At 34.7% G+C, this 22,656-nt stretch overlaps 1 protein-coding gene across 25 annotated transcripts in view; it reads right to left on the reverse strand.

The window, feature by feature from the left end:
- Positions 1–22,656, reverse strand: part of KCNT2 (potassium sodium-activated channel subfamily T member 2) — a 372,254-nt gene that overhangs the window by 126,961 nt on the left and 222,637 nt on the right. For 22 of the 25 annotated variants that reach the window (XR_010941497.1, XM_067729796.1, XM_067729784.1 and 19 more), the window contains one exon: positions 1,378–1,488. Coding sequence is in view for 24 of the 25 variants with exons in the window: in XM_067729796.1 (XP_067585897.1) it covers positions 1,378–1,488 (111 nt within the window). In the remaining variant the exon portion in view is untranslated. The remainder of the gene's footprint in view (positions 1–1,377; positions 1,489–22,656) is intronic. The other 3 variants (XM_067729787.1, XM_067729785.1, XM_067729790.1) reach the window with 1 other exon arrangement.

The following is a 22,656-nucleotide window of genomic DNA, read 5'->3' on the forward strand; positions in this document are numbered from 1 at the left end:
GTTGGAAAATGTAATTTAACCGATCTATAAATACTAATGTGTGTTAGTGGTGATGGGCCTCATTTTATCATTTGTGCAAGAGAGACACTGGGCTAGATATTCAGCTCTAAAGCTGTATGATTCTATGACAAAGATGGATGACAAAATAATGAAGCCATATGATAAGTTCTATGAACATTCAATTAGTTGGTGACAAAACAGCTTTCAGTATTTTATTTAATTCCATCAAAATGCTAAGTATGTCCATCAAAGAAAATCAATTTCATCCATGATCCTGTTACATCCTTTCCACTGTAAATCTTAAAGGCTTATAAATTTATAGAATAGAAACATTTATATTCAGAACTTTGAGAAAATTGCTCCTGGGAAAATCTTTCTGTCTCAATAGAACAGAGACATAACTAGAGGTAAGAGAGTAAAATCCACTTAAAATACCAGAGGGCATTTACTATTTTTCAATTAGCACTTTCCTCCGTCCAGTACTAAATCCCAGGAAAGAATTTTCCTTTTCCTTGACTTATCTGATTTGGCACTTCACTTAAATAACTATTAATTAACTCACTAAATTTAAATTTTCATAACTACAAGCACCATGGTGGAATTTACTTAGAAAATCAACATTTTGTCTAAAATATCAAGTAAGGAATATGAAAAGTACGAAATTCAGTGCAACATTTGTCTTTAAATAAGGGCAGTGACTATGTTCGCTGATTGTATTTTACTCGATTATGCAAGTCAAAAACAACCTCTATATTTTATGAAACTCTATCAAAATAAACAAATAGGAAAAAATGTTTTGATGATATAATTTCCCTCAATACCCTGAAATTCATATTAAACATTATTTCTTTTATACTACATTAGCTGATTTTATCAACTACTTTGTTATCATTCCATAATAATTATAAAATTTTAATTTTGAGCTCATTTGTGCACATGTAGCTTTCAGATAAAAACTTACCTCAGAAACAGAAAAAAACCAGCTTTAAGGCCATACAGTAATGACTGCTGTCATCCTGTTTTTACAAGTTTTATTTGAGAATTACTAATCTTGAAAATAGAAACAATGCCCTAATGCTAGGCCTGACAAGTGATGAAGACATAAAATTTAGGATGAAACAAACTATATCAAGATTAGTTAGAAAAGACAGCAAATCACTGTCAATTTCCTATATGGCTTGGACCCTATAACAGTTTTGTATCTGTCTGTCTGTCTCTCTACCTATCTATCTGTCAGATGATGATAACTCACACAAATACAAGTATAGGTACATATCTAGCTGTATACCTAGGCTTACTACTGTATTTCTAAATCACATAACTGCACTTATATGTTTTATAATTTAAAATGCATTATCTTAAAGAAAAAATATACTTACTGCCCTCTAGAGGTATGAACCAGTAGTGTAATAAGTGTAGATGTTGCTGGGCATATACAGTTTAAAGCTAACATGGCGTATTTAAACTCTTCTTCACAAACAACATGATCTGTTTGAAATAAAATAGGTAAATTAGAATAATTTACCTTGGGATAGTAGTATTTTAAAATAATATGAAAAATAAAACAATGAATAAAATTACAAAACTTTCCATATAAACACACTTGTTTTAGAGAGGTTTTTACATGTGCAAATTTATCCCCAGGAGAAATGATTCATAAGAGAGAGTACTAGACTATGAGGTAAGTTATTGAGGTATGGAGGATCTGGCCCCAGACCTGTCTTTACTAAAATTGACAGCCTTTGGCAAAATGCTTATTTTTCCTGTGCCTCATCTGTACAAGGAGGTAACATGTAGGTAGGTTAGAGGTACAGTCTGGAAAATAAACCAAAGACTATATAAAGTCTCCTTTACTTCTGATAATTCTATGGTATGAAATACAATAGTACTGATTTATAGCATAATTGATTTATCAACTTCATAGTCAACATAAAGACTCAGAAAGTGATTATTAAAAAATGTGGCAGATAATATTTGCACAACATACAAGTAATAGATTTTTATAATCAAAACAACCATAATTGCCAATCAATAAAAATTAATCCTGAAATAAATATAAATTTAAATTATACTTTAACCTCAGGACCTAGGTCAAAAATTCAAAAGATGATAGAGTCCAGTCAGAAAAGATAATAAATGGCATAAAAAGAAATCCAATGACATAAAAACAATAAAGAGTGTTACAAAAGATGGCACGTAAGGGGGCGCAGTCATATTAAAGGGGGGTGATGCTACTCAGCCCAAGTATATTATTTTCATGCAAGAATGAGGGCCCGGATGCCATACACTTAATTTTCCACAGAAATCATATTTTAGAGAAGCAATTAAAGTTTGTTTGGGAAAAAAGCTGTTTGTTTTGGGGAAAAAAACTTCCCTTACAAGTAAACTATTATAGCTGGTATTGGAAATAAAGACGGTTTAAAGTTCTAATTAAATAAATATTCTTAGGCAGAAAATAGCAGTTTTAGCTAAATTAAGAAATAGAAGGTTGAATAGGTGAGTCGGATCTATAAAATGAATACATATACCATACAATTTATGAAGAAACAAGATTACTTGGGAAATTGTTCATCAAATGCTCCAGACAGATAAATAATAACATTACTCCAATTTGTATAACATGAGTTAGCATATGAAAGAGCCCATTATTTTTTTCTTTTTCCTTCATTTCTTTATTCATTTTTTTTCTTTCACCTTTTATGGAAGAAATTCTATGCTATGGTTACATATCAGGATTTACTCTTAAAAAAATCAAGAATCTGCTAACAATGTCTCTTTCTTTGTTTCTCTTTCCTCTTTTTTTGCTTGTCAAATATATTATAATGATAATTTTTAAGGAAAATCTCAAAAATACATAACCATGATACTTAATATATTGCAGGAAGGCAGGTAGATTCAAAATCCAATTTTGAATGTGGAAAAGTATACAAAAATATTTGCAAAATAACAGTGACTTAAACCACTATTTCGATATTTCTCAAAATAATTTTTGAGTGTGTATGACCTATCTATGAAAATAAAGTAACAAAACTGCTAAATGAAGAGTGTTATTACTTTAGAATCATATGATAGCCATACATATGGGGTCCATAAATCTTAAACCAAAAATTGAACATATGATTTAAGAAAAATGTTTACACGTATTATGACATGAGATAGACTACCAGAAAATTTAGAAGGTAAGTTTACCATATATGCAAAACCACATGCAATGATTAACTTTCCCTTGGTTTAATGTACAAACCGTATTTCTTCTAGTAGGGGACCATGAGAAAATGTGATAGCTCTGTGATAGCTGAAAAATATTCCATCTTATTTCCCTTCAGTGGTTAAAAAGTAAAAAATTGGGTCCCCTTCCTTTCCTTTTCCTCACTTAATGTGTTCATCTGTGTTTGGTTGGGAATGGTTGATGGAAGATCATGTTGCACTCGCTAATTTTTCAAAAACTATACTAATCTGTGGGAAGTGGAAAGAAGGGAAAGATTGGTAAGTTTTAGGTACTAATTTTTATTTCTGTATATGCTTTTTTCTACAAGTAAGTAAAGTTTTTACAGTGTCTATTAGCCTATCCAGCACTGTACATATTACTGGAGGCTATTTTACACATAAATACAAAGTAGTTTCTGCACTATTTTAGTAAATACTGAATTATTTAGAAAGACAACCACTGTATGAATTAAGAGAAAGTTTATTTTGTTTAGTATTGTATGTGAGTCATTAATACAAATTTAAGATATGATCATTAATAATAAGTACGTGCCCACTACTGTCAGTGTCAGTAGTGGGCACGTACTAATGGGTGCAAGCAATTGTCTCTCTTGCGTTGTCCCTCTTTGGTTATTCATACCTGGGCATTTACATATTGAAATATACACTTCCTTACTATTATTTCCCTCTCTTTCTCCTTCAAATTACAATTAGGACATTATATTAACTATTTAAAATGTATTCATATAGATGTTTACATTTACTCTGAATTTCACTCCAGGATAGTAAAGGAAGTGTTACAAAATATTTATCATAAAAAAGAGGTATTGGATCAGATACGTTGAAAACAATCGTCTTAGATTAATGAGTTAATTGTATATAATGTTGGGATTCCTTGTTAGATAATAAGAAAAATCAGTACTCTTTTTATAAAGAAAACATCTATGTAATCAATAAGGATGATTGTATAATCTCCAAAATATACAAACAGCTCAGGCAGCTCAATATCAAAAAAATAAACAACCCAATCAAAAAATGGGTGGAAGACCTAAATAGACATTTCTCCAAAGAAGACATACAGATGGCCAGCAAACACATGAAAAGATGTTCAACATCACTAATTATTAGAGAAATGCAAATCAAAACTACAATAAGGTATCACCTCACACCGGTCAGAATTGCCATCATCAAAAAATCTACAAAAAATAATTTCTGGAGAGGGTGTTGAGAAAAGGGAACCCTCATGAATTTTTGGTGGGAATGTAAATTGATACAGCCACTATGGAGATTCCTTAAAAAACTTAAAATAGAACTACCATATGACCCAGCAATCCCACTACTGGGCATATACCCAGAGAAAACCATAATTCAAAAAGACACATGCACCTCAATGTTCACTGCAGCACTGTTTACAATAAGCAGGACATGGAAGCAACCTAAGTGCCCATCAACAGATGAATGGATAAAGAAGATGTGGCACATATATACAATGGAATATTACTCAGCCATAAAAAGAAACGAAATTGAGTTACTTGTAGTGAGATGGATGGACCTAGAGTCTGTCATACAGAGTGAAGTAAGTCAGAAAGAGAAAAAAATACTGTAGGCTAACACATATATATGGAATCTAAAAAAAAAAAAAAAAAGGTTCTGCAGAACCTAGGGTCAGGACAGGAATAAAGACGCAGACATAGAGAATGGACTTGAGGACATGAGGAGGGGGAAGGGTAAGCTGGGATGAAGTGAGAGAGTGGCATGGACATATATACACTACCAAATGTAAAATAGATAGCTAGTGGAAAGCAGCCTCATAGCACAGGGAGGTCAGCTCAGTGCTTTGCGACCACCTAGAGGGGTGGGATAGGGAGAATGGGAGGGAGATGCAAGAGGAAGGAGATATGGGGATATATGTATATGTATAGCTGATTCACTTTGTTATAAAGCAGAAACTAACACACCATTGTAAAGCAATTATACTCCAATAAAGATGTTAAAAAATAAATAATTAAAATTAAAAAAAAAAGAAAATGTGGTACATATATACAATGGAATATTACTCATCCATAAAAAGGAACAAAACTGGGTCATTTGTAGAGACATGGCTGGACCCAGAGGCTGTCATACAGAGGTAAGTAAGTCAGAAACAGAAAAATGAATATCGTATATTAATGCATATATGTGGAATCTGAAAAAATTGGTATAGACAATCTTGTTTACAAAGCAGACATAGAGACACAGACGTAGAGAACAAATGTATGGATACCAAGGGGGAAAGGGGGGAGTGGGATGAATTGTGAGATTGGGATTGACATATATACACTATTGATACTATGTATATAATAGATAACTAATGAGAACCTACTGTATAGCACAAGGAACTCTATTCAGTTCTCTGTGGTGACCTAAATGAGAAGGAAATCCAAAAAAGAGGGGATATATGTATACATACAGCTGATTCACTTTGCTGTACAGTATAAACTAACACAATATTGTAAAGCAACTATACCCCAATAAAAATTTAAAAAAAAATTAAGTTCAGTGCGGGGATTGCTACCAAATAATTCAGGTCAGGTCAGATTTTAACACCAACACAAATACTAAAATGTTTTCTTTTTTCAGAATTTTCTGGATTGGGGATTACAGCTAAGGGATGCTGGACCTTTATTCAAACTCTGATAATCTCTCACCGGGGGTAACAAAACAGCTTCTGAATTGCTCTTCCTGTTCTCCAATTCTTCAGCATCCCACCTATCACCCTTCTAAAACTGTGTTGGCCAATACAGTTGTCTCAGCCATAGAAAGGAATGAAATAATGCCATTTACAGCAACATGGATAGACCCAGAGATTACCGTACTAATAAGAATGACACAAATGAACTTACATACAAAACTGAAGTAGACCCACAGACATAAAAAACAAACATGATAATCAAAGGGGAAAGCAGGGGGAGGGATAAATTAGGAGTTTAGGGATTAACCTATACACACTACTATATATAAAACAGATAACCAACAAGGACCCACTGTATAGCACAGGGAACTCTACTCAATATTTTCCAATAACCTATAAGAGAAAAGAATCTGAGAAAAAATAGATATATACGTATGAATAACTGAATCACTTTGCTGTACACCTGAAATGAACACATTGCAAATCAACTATACTTCGATAAAATAATTAATTAACTAATTAATTACATAAAATAAAAATGAAACTGTGCTGGCCAATACAGTTGCCTCTGCTACATGTGGCTATTTACATTTAAATAAACTAAAATTAAACAGAAATAAAAGTTCAATAACAATTAAGTTCTCAATAATACTTGTGACTACTGGCTAGGTATTAGACAAGGCAAATACAGAACATTTCCATTATCAACAATAACTAGAGAGTGCTGTTTGATCTGCCAAATGGATTAATGACCTTTCATAAATCCTAAAGCTTATAGACTATATTTCGAATTCCTTAAAATGTCATTCCTAGATTGTCAGAATTTGGGTAATCTTACTAACATATCACTCTTTTCATGCCTCTTCCCAGCCATATTGCTACTAAAATTGTTCATCTATAATAACAGGAAAAAAGGTAGAATATATGGGCGTTCTACCTTCAGGTTGGTGGGTAGATGTGTAGACAGACGTTTACGAAAATTTTGTTCTTCTTCCAATTGTTCTACTTTCTTAGTAAAATAGGTGGAAATGATGATTGGGGAAGAGGTTGGAGGTGAGAGAGAAAATATGGTATCACTGTTTAAGAGCGTGGGAGAAGAAACAGAATTGAGGGACAGAATGATCGTTTGGCAGCTTCTAGACCCAGAAAAATTAGTGATCATGAATTTAATGGAGGAATAGCCTGCAGGTCGTCTTTTGTTTGGTTTCCTCTGGCCACAGTCAAATGCATGGAAGTAAACACCTAGAAGACAGAGAGTTGTTCACTAGAGTTGGTTTCTGACAAACAAGTCTAACTAATGGAAGGTCAACGAACTAGGCTGAATTGAAATTATGGGTTCTAAAGGTGTGCTATGGGGTACAAACAGGTTAAGAAGGGAAGACAGGACCAACAGGTGAAAACTTGGTCGAATCAACAAATTGCAAGTCCCAGTGTAGTCAAAAGATTGTTGGAGTTCTGTATTAGAGGACATGAACTAGAAAGATAGGGGGTGGTGGTCACAGAGGAGGGGGCTAGGAATAGCCATGATAGAAGGCTCACATTTACATGATCTAGGGAATATGTCTCTGGAAGTGGGTGCAGAGATAAGACGTGGGCAAAAACACTGAAAGAAGGGAAATCACCGAAACACAAGCCTAGGGCACTGAAAGAAGCATTTTCCTGGCTATCCATACCATTAACTATTATGACCAAGCAGTGTGGAAAAGAGGGACAGTGAGTTAGGAGATTGGGCAGTTTTTCAGCTCATTTTTTTTCATCAGCTACTTACATTTCCTTTTGGGGACATTTCAAGCCACAAACTGCCAATTTTTATCAAGTGATTTTCTAATTAAAAACTGGCCATCATCAAAAAATCTACAAACAATAAATGCTGGAGAGAGTGTGGAGAAAAGGGAACCTTCCTACACTACTGATGGGAATTTAAATTGGTGCAGCCACTGTGAAGAATAGTATGGAGATTCCTTAAAAAACTAAAAATAGAGCTACCATATGATTGATCCAGCAAACCCACTCCTGGGCATATATCCGGAGCAAACCGTAATTCAAAAAGATACATGCAACCCAATGTTCATTGCAGCACTATTTACAATAGCCAGGTCATGGAAGCAACTTAAATGTCCATTGATGGAGGAATGGATAAAGAAGATGTGGCACATATATACAATGGAATATTACTCAGCCATAAAAAAAGAACAAAAATGGGTCATTTGTAGAGACATGGATGGACCTAGAGACTGTCATACTGAGTGAAGTAAGTCAGACACAGAAAGACAAATATCATATATCACTTGTATGTGGAATCTAAAAAAAAAAGGGTACAAGTGAACTTATTTACAAAACAGAAGTAGAGGCACAGATGCAGAAAACAAACTTATAGTTACCACAGGATAAGGAGGGGGGGATAAACTGGGAGATTGGGATTGACATATACACACTACTATATATAAAATAGATAACTAATAAGAACCTGCTGTATAGCACAGGGAACTCTACTCAATACTCTGTAGTGACCTATATGGGAAAAGAATCTAAAAAAAAAAAAAAAAAACAAGAGTGGATATATGTATAACTGATTCACTTTGCTGTACACCTGAAACTAACAACCCTGTAAATCAACTACACTCCAATAAAATTTTTTTAAAAAGAAGATTAAGTTATATAAAATTTAAGTACTATAGAGATGCATAATGTAGAATTATATCTGTGACAGAAATTGCTATCTTTCCCTATTACCCATTTTCCCTTCTGAATGCAGAAACTACCTGTCGATGGAGACACGTATGGGAGAGGTATCAGAAAGGGCAAGAATACTAACGTGGGTGACAGCACCTTGCTGATTTTAGTAAGGTGACAGATGATCTGGGGCAAAAATCGATCACTCTGCAAGCGGAGAGAAAAGGGAAAATTGCTTGAAGCCAGAAACCTAGGAGTCCAGGAATCCGGACAGTTGCAGAACCAAAACAGTGAACTGTACCCTAAATCATGGGAGATGACACTGTCTTTCAGAATCTTTATCAGTGACCTCCTTTTAAGACTTTTCAGCTAGATCAATAAAGCTGGACCTAATGTGGGGATCAGATAAAGGTGCTGTGCTGCCTTCCCACCCAATAAACCTATTGTTTCAGATGGTGCCGAGGTAGTTGCCATGACAACCAAGAGGGTGATACAGACACGGCAACAAAAGCCAGTAAATATGGCAAGTGCAAGAAAGTTCTTAGAAAAGAATTTTGAGCACAATTATTGACACATAGAAAGGACTGGAGGAAATCTGTTCTAATTTCAACGTTCTCTGTAGCCACAGAAGATAGTGACCAAGGATCTATGCTTATGAATAGACAAAGGAGTTATTTTCTAAGAGCAGGATGGGTGTCTAATCAAAAAAATTACTGCAAGGTCTCTGCAATTCATGTCCCACAGGATTTCACCATTCCTATGGAACAATGTCTGCTGTGTGTCTCCCTTTCTTTTTCCAAAACCCACTATTTTATCACAGCTATCTTGCTCTGCTATTATATATGCATATGGGGTGGGGGAGAGGTAACTAACTCACTTATTGGTGTGTTCATTGCCAGACTATCAGGATCCACAGCTAGCAATGACTTTGTATTATCGAGATATCCTGCACTTTGAGTTGGATTCAGCAATTGAGGCAACTTTGGGGTATTTTTCGTAATAATGAATGAGTATCTTAATGTATAAGGGAAAAACACTGTACATGGATACTTGGGTGGACAAAAAGATTTGAACTGTGGCTGAAACTACTCTCACCCCATATTCATTCTCTCCTTCTTCCTTTTAGTAAGAGGCTTCATTTTCCCTCACCCATCCCCAAGGTTTAGCTGGGTGCGTGCCTGTCCAGGGAGAAATGACATGTCTCAACTCCTCTTTTAGTTAAATATGGTTACTAGACTAGGTTTTGTAAACTTCTGGATTAATATTTTGTAGACACATCCACTTCCCCTACACACTGTCCCTCTTTGCTGGTGAGACCACATAAGTGGCAAAAGTCCAGTTTTGATTATGCAGAGATGACTCCTTAGCAATGATCAAATCTGTCCATGTTTTCTTTCTAATTTCCTTCCCTTGTTGAAGAAAGCATTTCCTCTTTCGAAATCTTGTATTTTCTTCTCGTCCCTGTAAAGTTGCTGTTTTGACTCAGCTCTTTCTCTTGGGTTGCTTGCCATCAGAGCATAAGCACACGAGAGCAAATGGTGTCGCCCCCAAGTGTGCCAGGTCACCGGCAAGGTCCTGATCCCTCAGAGCCTAACTTGCCTTATCTTTAAAACTGTAAATCATAATAATATTTACCTCATAGGGTTTTCTGTGGAGAAAAGTAGATAATGAATATAAAATGCTCATCAGAATTCTAAACAGGTACTATTTATCACCACAATCCTACATTATTAAAAATAAAAAGATAGATTTCAATAAACCATCTTGAAAGAACATCAATAATACAGTTTTAAAATTTAAGTAGCAAAACGATACAATATAACTCCATTGATAAAAAAGCTGACTTCTGCATATATGTTCATGTGTGCATACGTATGTCTGAATAAGCATGAAAAATTGTAAGAATGGGAATCAAAATGTTAATAGTAACTCTCTTAAGGAATGGGAAACAGTTTTCAAGGGCTACGACTTTTAAAATAGCAGGATTATGTGAGATTTGTGGTTTCTGTTTTATGGCTATTTTTATTATTTTTGATTTAAAAGCTCTTCAGATAAGCAATTGCAATTAAAGCTACAAATTTATAGATAGATACGATCAAATCTATTTTCAAGGCCCTTTTGCTTTATGGAAAATCAATTTGTTAATTACATTTTAACAAGTCAGAATATTTTTTTAAAAGTCTGCCTCACAGTATTTTTTGAGCTTGTCTATGATTTAAAGTACTGGAAGCTTCTTCCATGCAGTTGCTAGGTAACAGCTCTTCAGAAAGCAGTAAGCAACAGTGGACAGTGCATGAAACCAATCTAGTCCTAGATTTTGATTTACAGAAATCAAATATCCTTTGGAGAAAGAGCTTTTAAAGAGAAACACGAAACAGGGTAAATTTTAAAAATTGAATGTTATTTGTTTTTATTTTATAGGGAAAGAGTTTATTACATAGACCGACTGAACAAATTGCATTATAAACCTCTCACATAGCCTTCGCTTATTAGACTCTGTTTATAAGCATGAGTGGATTGATTGCCATGAAAATTGCCTCTTTTTCTTCGAGGAGAGTAATCTCTAACAATCGAGTTTTATTTTGATCCTGTTGCTTTAATCAATAAAATACCAGTCGGAGTGTGTGTGTTTGTGTGTGTACATGAGCAGACATCATACTTCTGCCAATTCTAGGACTGTGAACCATTCAATGGCTAAGAATAGGTTTAAGTAAAGCTTTAAAAGTCATTTAGTTTCACAAGATCTAAATACAAGATGCTTATTAAATATACAGAATTCAACCCAGTTTGACGCTGGCAACGTTCTATAAACAGACGTATTTCACTTCAGTAATATTGAGTATAAAACACATTTTTGTGTGTTTCTAATTGCTTGAATCCTTATGTTAATGCTGTAATTTTTTTAATGTATCATACTAATTAAGTGCTCAAAGGGGAATCATTTCCTGTATCCTAGAGCAAAACAGTTTAAATTTTAATAACCTCCTTTATTTTAAAACATGTCACAGAAACAGCAGTCTTAATATTTTTTGAAAAATTGCTGACCTCAAAACTCCATTTATTTAGGTACTAACCGAAAGTATTCATTTCTCACTAGCTCATGATAGTAATTGATGTCATGAGAGTTAAGGATATAGTTATTGAATTGCCTTAACATATTATAATAATACTAATCCCAAATAGGATTTCAAGTTTTATGCTAAATGGTACATATATATGTATGTATGCATGTGTGTTATTAAACCTCACAAAAGTTTTATGATATATATTGTGTTAAACAGTTTTCAGATAAGCAATTAGATGTTCAGAGAGGTCAAGTTACTTGCCTAAATCCATTATTAACTTAAATTCACACAGCCTATAAAGAACTCTACAAAAGCTATACAAGTCTAAAATTGATTAAGGAAGCACATTACAATAAGTGAATCTTCTAGTGGTTTTTCTCTCCCCTGAACTTACTTTAAAGCTTACTACTTGCTACCAGACGGACAAGTGGTTCAAACAACCTCTTAATTGAACTGAAAAAATACAAACACCACGTATCCCAAAACCCCATCACTTAATGAGGGAGTTTGGAAGGAATGTGGCCAAATCTGACCTTGAAATCAATTCCATTGCTTTTCAATCACACACACCCCAAAATCATAGCTGGACTAAAATGATTTGAGTCACTGATTCAAAGGGATTTTGAAAGATCTCTAGAAAATTTATTAGTAGCAAATATACTGCGATAAATTTTATAAAGGACATAAATGCAAGTGCTCTAAGAAGATACAAAAGGATACCTTTCCTGCTCTGCAGGAATCAGAAATAGTATCCCCAAAGAAGTGATGTTTAAACTAAGATTTTTAAGGATAATTAACAGTAGTTAGTTGAAAGGTGAAGAAAGCATGCAGAGGTGATTTTCTTAAAAGTAAATCAGAGAGGCAGGAGGATATTTAAATTTTTATGGAGATAAATTAACAAAGAAAGAGGTTTGAAGATTAAGGAGAGAAAACTATCACAAGGTTGCTGACAAGGTACAACGTGATGGGGTCCAGCCTGGAGATAAGGAAATCCTATTGTAACAGGAGAAAAGCAGGAAATGGTAAGTGAAAAGGAAGTAACACTAGGAAAATTCGGTAGCAAAAATCTGAGGAAATTTTCACTCATTGCCTTCCCCTACCTAAGAATTAAGAGGTGAACTAAAGATTGAAATGGTAACTGCAAGAGTAAGAGCGTGTTTTGATAAGGAAAAAAAAATCCACACTGTTAAGGGCCTGTGAGCTGCCAGAACATGAGTTCACAGTGATACAAGTCTGATCCACCGTGTGATTTTTTTTTTTTCCTAGCAAGGCTCAGTCAAGGAGCAGGAAAAAAGAATCCATCTGATAAGAATTTTGTTTGTTTGTATGTTTGTTATTGTCAATCAGGAGGCATAAAAAGTTAAAACAAAGGAAAGCAGTATATACAGATATGAGGTTGGCTGAATGACAGACCACAGAGTTCAGGTGGTTTAAAGAGGACAGGACAGAAAAAAGGAAGGTGAGGCACAGAAGACTCTAGACCGATAAGGCATCAGAGCTATGCTTCTCAGCTGTTCGTGATGAAGGACAGATGTTTCTTTTCTTTTTAATTTCCAATGCATTGCAGACACATATGCAGTTCTAACGTGCATGCCTGTATAGAACTCAAGCCATACGTGACTCACCTATGAATATGATATGATCCAAACCAGTCTACTCGCTTATCAAAGAGACAACACACTGTGGTGCACTAGGGTGTCACAGCAATGGCAGATTGCTATCAAAGTTTCTAAATGCTCACTGTCAATTTGGTATTTATTTTATAGCCTAGTAAAAGTCTGTAGACTGAAACTGGTTTTTGGCCCACACTTTGAGTAGCACTGCGTTAAAAGCTAATTGATTTACAATGTTGGGCCAATCTCTGCTGTACAGCAAAGTGAAAAAATAAAATAAAATAAATTAAATAGGTCTCACATCAAAAAAAATAAAAAAAGCTAATTGAAAAGCATTGCATCAATGAAGTGGAGGGGAAGGCTTTAAATAGCACTAGATGGTTGAATTAGCAAAACGGAAGATTGAGTTTGGGTATTGTGAGGTCTGAATAGTGTAAATAGGCCTGAAATCACTTGGGAGGACGTCAGGGGACAGGTATACACTCCACTACATATCTTTTTCACTCTAAATCTCTGGAAATCATTGTCAATTAAACTGGAAAACAGACTTTCTGAACCACACATTCTATGAAGACTAAAATATAATCCCAGCATTTGTAGAAATACATTATAAAGTAGGAAAATGTTGCAAAGGTGCTCCTGTACTTGACTGAAAGAATCATTACATTTGGAGCCACAAGGCATAAGTTCGAATTCCACGTCTTTAAGCACGTTAAGGCTTTGAGCAACTATGCCTAGTATCATATTAGACAAGTTGGTATAGTTATTTATCTCTGTCTTACACAAATGTAAACTTCAGATTGAAATAACACAGAAGAGCATACAGCAAACTACAGCAAACTCCCATGATAAGTAAAGTTTTTTCTTTCATAAAAATAGACAATAAGTGGAAATATGCACTTCTGTGAGTACACACCTTTTCCTTACCAAAGACAGAAGATGCTACGATCTGCCTGATCTACCCACGCAAACGACAACCTATAGCCATATTTATAGTTGTCATGTATAACCTGAGACAGCTGTTTTCAGCCATGTCATTACTCTGGACAAAACTGCAAAGGAAACTCTCACCTCATCTCTTCTATTGGGTATTTAGGATACACTCATTGGCCACTGCCAATGAGTGTATCCTAAATACTGTTTTTCAGCAGTCTCCCATAATAATCAAATCTTTTCCTTTCCCTCCAAAATGTCCATGCTTACAGAAATAAACAGGTAGATAGACGCTACTATCAATTAGATATTCATCTAACAATCTTAATAAAGAGACGTACAAAAGATGATTGAAATTTCAATTTTACCAGGAGGCATATTCAATTTAAAAGGAGTTTCTTAATGCAAAGTGAGGTTGACTTAATGGGATAATTGAGGCATGTGTCTTGTCTTGCTGAGTCCTTGCCTACTATGGACTATTCTTCCACCAACCAGCCCCTACAATTTTTCAACATGATGTTCACATCAACAGATTCCAAAAAAATGAAGTAAGTTAGGCATTTCAGTCCTTCATGATCCACACATTCTTTTTGATCTTAGGAGATAATTCTAGGGGTTGCTAAAAACTCTGTCTTAAGAAAAGTAACTATTGGAAAAATAAACTGATTTGAACTATTACATGATGGATCCTTGGATAATCCAGAGGCAAAAATCATAAAGAAAACATTGATGATTGTGCAAGAAGGAGACAAAAATTCTGTTAGTTAAAAACACCATGAACACAACCGAAAGACAATTGGCAAACTGAAAAAAAAAAATGCAACTTTCAAAAAGTCAAAATGTTAGTAATTTTAGAATACAAAAAATCTCTACAATTCACTAAGAGAAAAATAGTCACCTCTGTAGAAAATAACGGTAAAGCGATGTTTTATACACAAATGCACACACAAATTAAATGTACAATAGATACATGGAAATGTGCAACTGTTAGTAATCAAAACTTTAAAATTAAAACAAACTATTAGTGGCAACACCACATGTCTCTTAACAGCACACATTCTGGAGACAGAAAACGTGCATTTAAGGTCCAGCTGTACCACTAAGTTATGGTACCATCAGCATTTTACTTAACATCTTCCTGTCTCAGTTTTCTCATCCGTAAAAGGGGAATAATACTGGAATCTACCTGTGGCAGCTAGCCTTCCAGACAGCCTCTATGACAGGCTTTAGATCCTGTGTCATTCCCACCTACACAGAATAGGACTGATCTTGTGACCAGTAAGATACTGTGGAAATGACAGAGTGTGATGGCCAAGGCAAGGACATTCTGGCTTCTGCCTTAAGGAAAAGTCTAAGAGGTAAGGAACTGAGGCCTCCTGCCAACAGCCAGCACTAACTTGCCAACCATGTCAGTGAAAAGGGGACCACCCTGGATGCAGATCTTCCAGCCCAAGTCAAGCCTTCAGATAACGTAGCCCCAACTGACATCTTTACTGCAACATCACACATAACCTGATTATTACTCCTCCCAAATTCCTGACCCACAGAAACTGTGAGACAATGAGTGTTTACTGGTTATACTGTGAAGATGTGAAGTCATTAACTCAGTATCAGCAATAGATAACTAATCTACTATCTTAACAAGGTTGTGATGAAAATTCATTGAGCTACAATACTCTGTAATGACCTATATGGGAAAAGAATCTAAAAAAGAATGGATATATGTATGTGTAGAACTGATTCCCTTTGCTGTACAGCAGAAACTAACACAACATTGTAAATCCACTATACTCCAATAAAAAATTAATTAAAAAAGGAAAATTCATTGAGTTAATCTATAAAAAGTAGTCATTGCATATAGTAAGCATTAAATAAATGTCAACTGTCACAATAATAATAATATAGTTCTTATATTATTTTTCATTCAGCCAAGGGGCAAAAGTTAAAAGGAATATTGCTCACTCCTGCAATGATAAGTTATTCATTTCTGGAGAGCAAATTGGTATTGTGTATTAAAAACCATAAAAGTACACATACCATTTAACCTAGGAATTAAACTAGATAATCATCTTAAGGCTATTATAACACAAGTTCACAAAAACCTCTTTTATGATAATCGAGCTTTTATTTTACTTTTTTTAGTTCCAGACAAAACTGAATCTTAAGAAGCTGAAAACCTAATAATGAATAACAAATCGAAAAACAAACTGATTTTGTCAAAATTACTAATTTACAATTTCAACATATTACAGATTTCTTTTTCTTATTTTTAAACATGTAAACTTCCAAAATTTTTTGGAAATAACTTATCTCAGCTAATTACATTCACCTTGGTGGTTTTAAAAATAGCTACCCCTTTTTAAATTGACTTATTTTTCATTCCTTATTGGAAGGTGAATTTAACATTCTCAAGGAGGAACTAGGTATTGGCTAATTCATCAGATTTAGTCCTTATGATTTACTACACAGAATAGCTTGATGGTTTAAATGAGAACTGGGCACCAATGAAAGTTGTCATTATATCAATATATTAAATGAGAGTTGGTTGTGGGTTATATAACAATATGCTAATTGCACAGATCTAAGTTCACATACATTATCTTTTACCCACATAATAGTGATATTTCAGGTCTATACAAACATATTATACCCTATACAAACATAACCCCTTGTTGTAATTAAGTTAACATCTTCCCTGCTTAGATATAACTATTTGCAAATTTTTTCATGGCATTAATTACACTTGATAATTTGGATCTCGTGGGAAAAATGTGAAAATATAAGCTCCATAAATAAATTAAAAACAACCATCTTCAACAAACTTACCTTCTAGCTAGTATTACATTTCCATATAAAATACAATTTAATGTACATAAATAGTATTAATAAAATTGTTACCCTACTTTAAGGAATTTCCTATCTTGCTTATTTCATCTGTACTACTCTTCATTTTAATATAATTTCTAACAATGAATTATAGGTGCATAATTTATATACACACCACATCTTGTATATCTTATGTATGTGTTCTCATATGAGACACTTTACTTCTTTCTACGTCTATTCTTACAATAAAAACTGTAATGGATGTCTTTTTATTTAAATGTTGTGTGCAGGTCATATTATTTCCTCATGAAAGCTTCACATAATTGTATAAACCGATACTAGCTGATGTATCCATCCTTTTTGGATTTCTGCACGTGCATCCTTTTACTACTTTATACAGTACTCTCATACCAAGCATTTCCCAATACTTCCAGAGTAGCATTCTACGGACACATATTTTAATGACACTGCTAGAAAAAACGAATGATGCAGAAAAAGTTACGGGGTCTGTACCTAGATTTCTGGTGTTCTTTTCCTGTGTCACTCCTTCTCCTGTAGAATTCCTTGTTACCACATCATGGTGGAAGATTACTTACTTATTTGAAAGCTTTTTGTGAGATAATAGAAAGGATATATATTGATTTCTATCCCCAGTTTTCCTGACACAGAACTCCTGAAACCATTGTAATATCCTGGTTGATAAGAGCACTCAGAACATCTCTTGTTATTATATTTGGCTTCAACCCAGTCGCTGACACAGAGCTCTTAAACCTGTTGTAAATTCCTAAGTGATAAGAGTACTCGGAGCATGTTTTGTCCTAATGAGGTGGCTCTGGGTGGGCTTCTGGATGGCTCCAGGATGGGACTGGTCACCAGAAAGACCAAGTTGTGATTAGAAGCTTGGAATTTTCAGTTCCAACCCCATCTTCCAGAGAGGGTAGAGGGGCTGGAAGTGGAGTTAATAAATGGTCATGCTTATGTGAGGAAATCTCCATAAAATACCAGTAGTCAGGGGTCTGGAGGGCTTCCAGGTTGGTGAACACATCTACCCTGGGAGGCTGATGCACCCCAAATCCACAGGGACAGAGGCTCCTGTGCTCAGGACCCTCCCAGGCCTTGCTCTATTTACCTCATCATCTGGGGGAGTTTTGCAGGTCTGGTCCCTTAACCTGTGGGATCTGATGCTATCTTTGAATAGACAGTGTCAGAATTGAGTTGAATTGTAGGACACCCAGCTGGTGTTGCACAGAATTGCTTGGTGTGGGGAAAAAAAAAAAAACCACACATTTGGTGACCAGAAGTGTCAGAAGCGAAGTGCTTGGTGTGAGAAGTAAAGGTCACAGCAGAGAAACAGGAGGAAAGACCTGGGGTTTCCCCGACACAGGTGGAAAACTGTACTTTTTTTTTTTTCCTTTTCACTATTTCATACATTTTTGCATATTTTCCTTTTCACTATTTCATACATTTTTGCATTCTCCTGAGTTACAGTATTACTTTTCAACATTCTTAACAGATCATTTAAGTTTTTAAATCATATGAGTTAAATGAACATCTAAGCAACTACAAATAGATTCATTAACTGTTATAGTATAATTCATATTAAATATGAGAATACACAAACAAGAGATGGAAAGTTGCAAAGATAAAATTATTTCTCACTCTTCTGTGGCTCTCACAGTCAACTTATTATGAAGTCTAGAGAACATCTGAAATGATTCGTGAATCCGTTCTCACCCTGAACGACCATTAGCTTCAATCTCTCAGTATCGCTCACCTGAACAAATATAATAACTTCCTAAATAATCACCCCATGAGGTCCTTTTTGTCCTCTTCCCTGCGCTCCATATTTCCCCTGGAGTCACTCTGTTAACTAGTTAAAAATTTACACCTTTACCTAAAACCTTCATTAGCCTCTCATTGCTTCTCCAACAACATTCCAATTCTTTAGTAAAGCCTAATTCACAATCGCACACACACACAACACCCACACATGCGCATGTTTACAATATGTCCTTACGCAGTATGATTTGAGGCAATGTTAGATTAAATAAACATCCCATTATAATATTTGCTCTCTCCACTTGTTGGCTGTCCTAGTATTAGGATCTCATTCTTTTGGGGTTAAAAATTGTGTTTTAAGAGACTCTTTTCAATACAGAAGTAACTATTCCAGGAACAGGGATATTATATCAAATCATGAAAACTTTACTAAATTAGAACATAATTGGGATCATGAGTTTTGATATATAAGGAGGGTGGCAAGGGTTGAGGAGGAGAATTCTAAGGTTACAAATGAAGTTCTCTGTAGAAAGAAAAAGCTCAGTTGAAATGCTATTCTTGGGATGAATGTAAAGGTGCACTCCCTGGTTATTAAAGGGTTAGAGGTAAAGAAAATTAGAAAATCTGCCATTGGAATAGATAGCTACTCCATCTTCATCTTCATTATACCACTAGTGCCTAGAACAATTTATTGCTCACAGTAGGACTCAATAAAAATGTCTTGAATGAGTAAGCAGGAATAAAAGAGGATATACCGGTTTTCTTTATGAAACATTCATATCAAGAAACTACTTTACAGACTGAAAATCATAGGCCTGGGTTGTGATAGAATATGTCTGGCACTTTCCTAAGACAGAAGAAGAAACACGCTTCTCTGGTTTCCAGAATCATGAAAATGAATCTTTGAGAAATATACAACCATAAGAAAATTAATGGAGAAAAACATAAAGATGCTTTGAGTTAATTAAATTATAAGCGGTCCTCAAGAAAATGGCTTTAAAAACCTAATGGTCAGCAGCAATTAATCAAGTGTCAAAGAGAAAAGGCAGGAAATATGGTTTGGCCCATATTTTAAACTTGTAAAAGTCACAGAAAGGAAAAACAAATACAAGATTGATATTTTATTAGGAGGAGCAAAATACAGGAATGCATTTAACTTAAAAATAATCCACAGCAATGTTAATTTTTAAATTTTTGATTAAATGGGCCATGGCTATATAAGAAGTTAACATTCCAGGAAGGGTGTTATGTGAAAGGCTACATAGAAGCACTCTGTTCTATATATACCATTCTTCTGTTGATCTAAAATTACTTCTACAAAAAAACTTAAAAAGCAAATGCAATTAAAAATAAAATGTTGATTTTCATCTCTTAGGGGTGAAAATGTTATCTTGGCTATGTAGCAGAATGTCATTCTTAGGAAAAACATGCTTATGTAAAAATGTGTGTGTTTGTGTGTGTGTGTGCCTGTGTGTGTGTAATACACAGAAGATGAAACAAATGTGGAAATGTTCACTGTTGAATGTAAATGGGGGTAATACACATTTTCATTGTATAATTTTAAAACTGTATGTTTGATTTTTTTGCAAAGTGAAAAATAGTGGGAAAAAAAAGTAAAAACTCCAAATTGTGCTGGGTCTAAAGATGGCCTTATGTTAAGTGGTTTCTGATAATCTTCACAATAAGACAAAAATCAAAAAGAAAATATTTCCATCTAAAAATGGAGAATTTTCAAAGTTTTGGTAATTTATCTTTGAAAATATAAGAATTCAAAGCATTATGTTTTTAAGTAGGTTGAAAGAATGAAGTTTAACATGGTGTCTATGTGGGTGTATATGGGAAATGAAGAAATTATTCAGCATGAAGAACTCACACATCACCATTTGGTAAAAGCCAAGCCTTGTGCATACATATGTTATCTAGAAACAGCTAAGATAATTTCCAATATTTATATTGCTTAGAAATATTTTTCCACTCTCTTTTTGGGGAGGAAAAATTGAGGCATTGGAGTGTCTGGTGCGCCAGTAAAAACCGATGGCTAAACTTTTAGTCAAATCATTTCTCCAATATGTGCGTATGTGTGTGTGTGTGTGTGTGTGTGTGTGTGTGATTTTAAACAATATTGTTTTTATAACGGTAGCCATCCATGACTATATACTATAAGAAAAACATATGTTTATAGAGTATTGTCAATGATATTGTTAGAAAGTATTTCCTTTTGCCCATTTTAACTTTTCTTGCAATTAAGATCTTTTTTTGTTTCTTTTTTTAAGTTGCCAGAACTCACTCCTATAGTTCTAGTATCATGAATCATTCTTCTCGGCACACTTTAGTGGTGAAGGAGAAAGAATTTTATTCATTCAGCACTTTACTATTGTGGTCTGATTCTTCCATTCATTCATGAACTTTAATTCAAATCTGTTACTTAGGAAATATCATCATCGAAGCATGGGAAATAAAATTCATAGAAAATTCACAAATCACTTACAAATTGATTTTATGTTCCTCACTCCTACAAATTTATTTACAGACATATGTTTACATTCTTTACTCCTACTTGTGGGTGAAAATTTATCAATTTGATTTTTATGCCTTCCTATATTTGTTAAAATGAAGTGGGAAATTTCCAGAGAACCCAGTAGTTGAAAGAAAATTAGTCGATAAAGAAAAGGGAATTGAATAGTCACAGATGACCTAACACTTTATTTGGCAGGGGGAGTATAGAGTGGGAACCTAAATTTAGCAATTAATTTACTCAGATAATAGGGGTTCACCCTCTCACAGATTTTCTGAGTAATTTCATCTGATTAGGAGACAAACAGCAAAGATTTTCCATTCAAGTGACAAACTGGAGAGTACAGTTCATTCTTTAAGTTCATTCAAGGCTTTGCAGTAAAGGAGTTCTTTTCCTAGTCAGGTACATATTTTTCTTGTCCATTTGTTTTGTTTTGTTTTGTGTATTTTTTTTAAAGAATTTCGGAATGTACAGTGAAGAAAAAGATATGGGTTTGGTTTTATTCTGATTAAAACGTGGGCTACAGAAACACATCTAAAAACTGAACTACTATAATGTTTTGCCTTTTTCATCACAGTTTTGTCACTAAGGAGAGACAATTTATGAACAGTTCAGCAATGTGGAGGCGAATCTTTTTTCCAGGTAATTTCAGGTCAAATATTTGACCTGGAGAGGCTTTACTGGAATTGCTAGTCCCACAAGAGGCTGACAAAGAGTACAAGATGTTATAAAACCACATTTTTCTATTAGTCATAGCTAGGGAACACTGCCATTACCTCTTCCTATGTTCAGTACCAATTCCCACTTTTAAAAAAGAAGTGCATTGACAAAATTATTTCTCACAGGAAAAAAGATTTAACATAACCAAAGCTATATTACCATTCAATTTTTCATCTACAGAGGTTGACAAAAAATAATCCACTAGAGTCATTTAAAAATAATGATGTTGGGACTTCCCTGATGAAGCAGTGGTTAAGAATCCACCTGCCAATGCAGGGGACACGGGTTCGAGCCCTTGTCCGGGAAGGTCCCACATGCTGTGGGGCAACTAAGCCCATGCGCCACAACTGCTGAGCCCACGCGCCTAGAGCCCGTGCTCCGCAAGAAGAGAAGCCACCGCAATGAGAGGCCCACGCAGCACAACAAAGAGTAGCCCCCGCTCGCCGCAACTACAGAAAGCCCACGCGCAGCAACGAAGACCCAACACAGCCAAAAATAAATTTAAAAAAACATATAAAAAAATAAAAACAAAGCTGTGAAAGAATGCTGGCATCCATATACTGAAAGGAGGAAACAGTGAGTTTAGGCTGACATCGATGGTATGAAGATGTAACTGTCTCCTACAATACACAAATGACATTCATTATTGAAAAT

Source organism: Pseudorca crassidens, chromosome 2 (assembly GCF_039906515.1).
Source record: "Pseudorca crassidens isolate mPseCra1 chromosome 2, mPseCra1.hap1, whole genome shotgun sequence".
NCBI classification, from domain to species: domain Eukaryota; kingdom Metazoa; phylum Chordata; class Mammalia; order Artiodactyla; family Delphinidae; genus Pseudorca; species Pseudorca crassidens.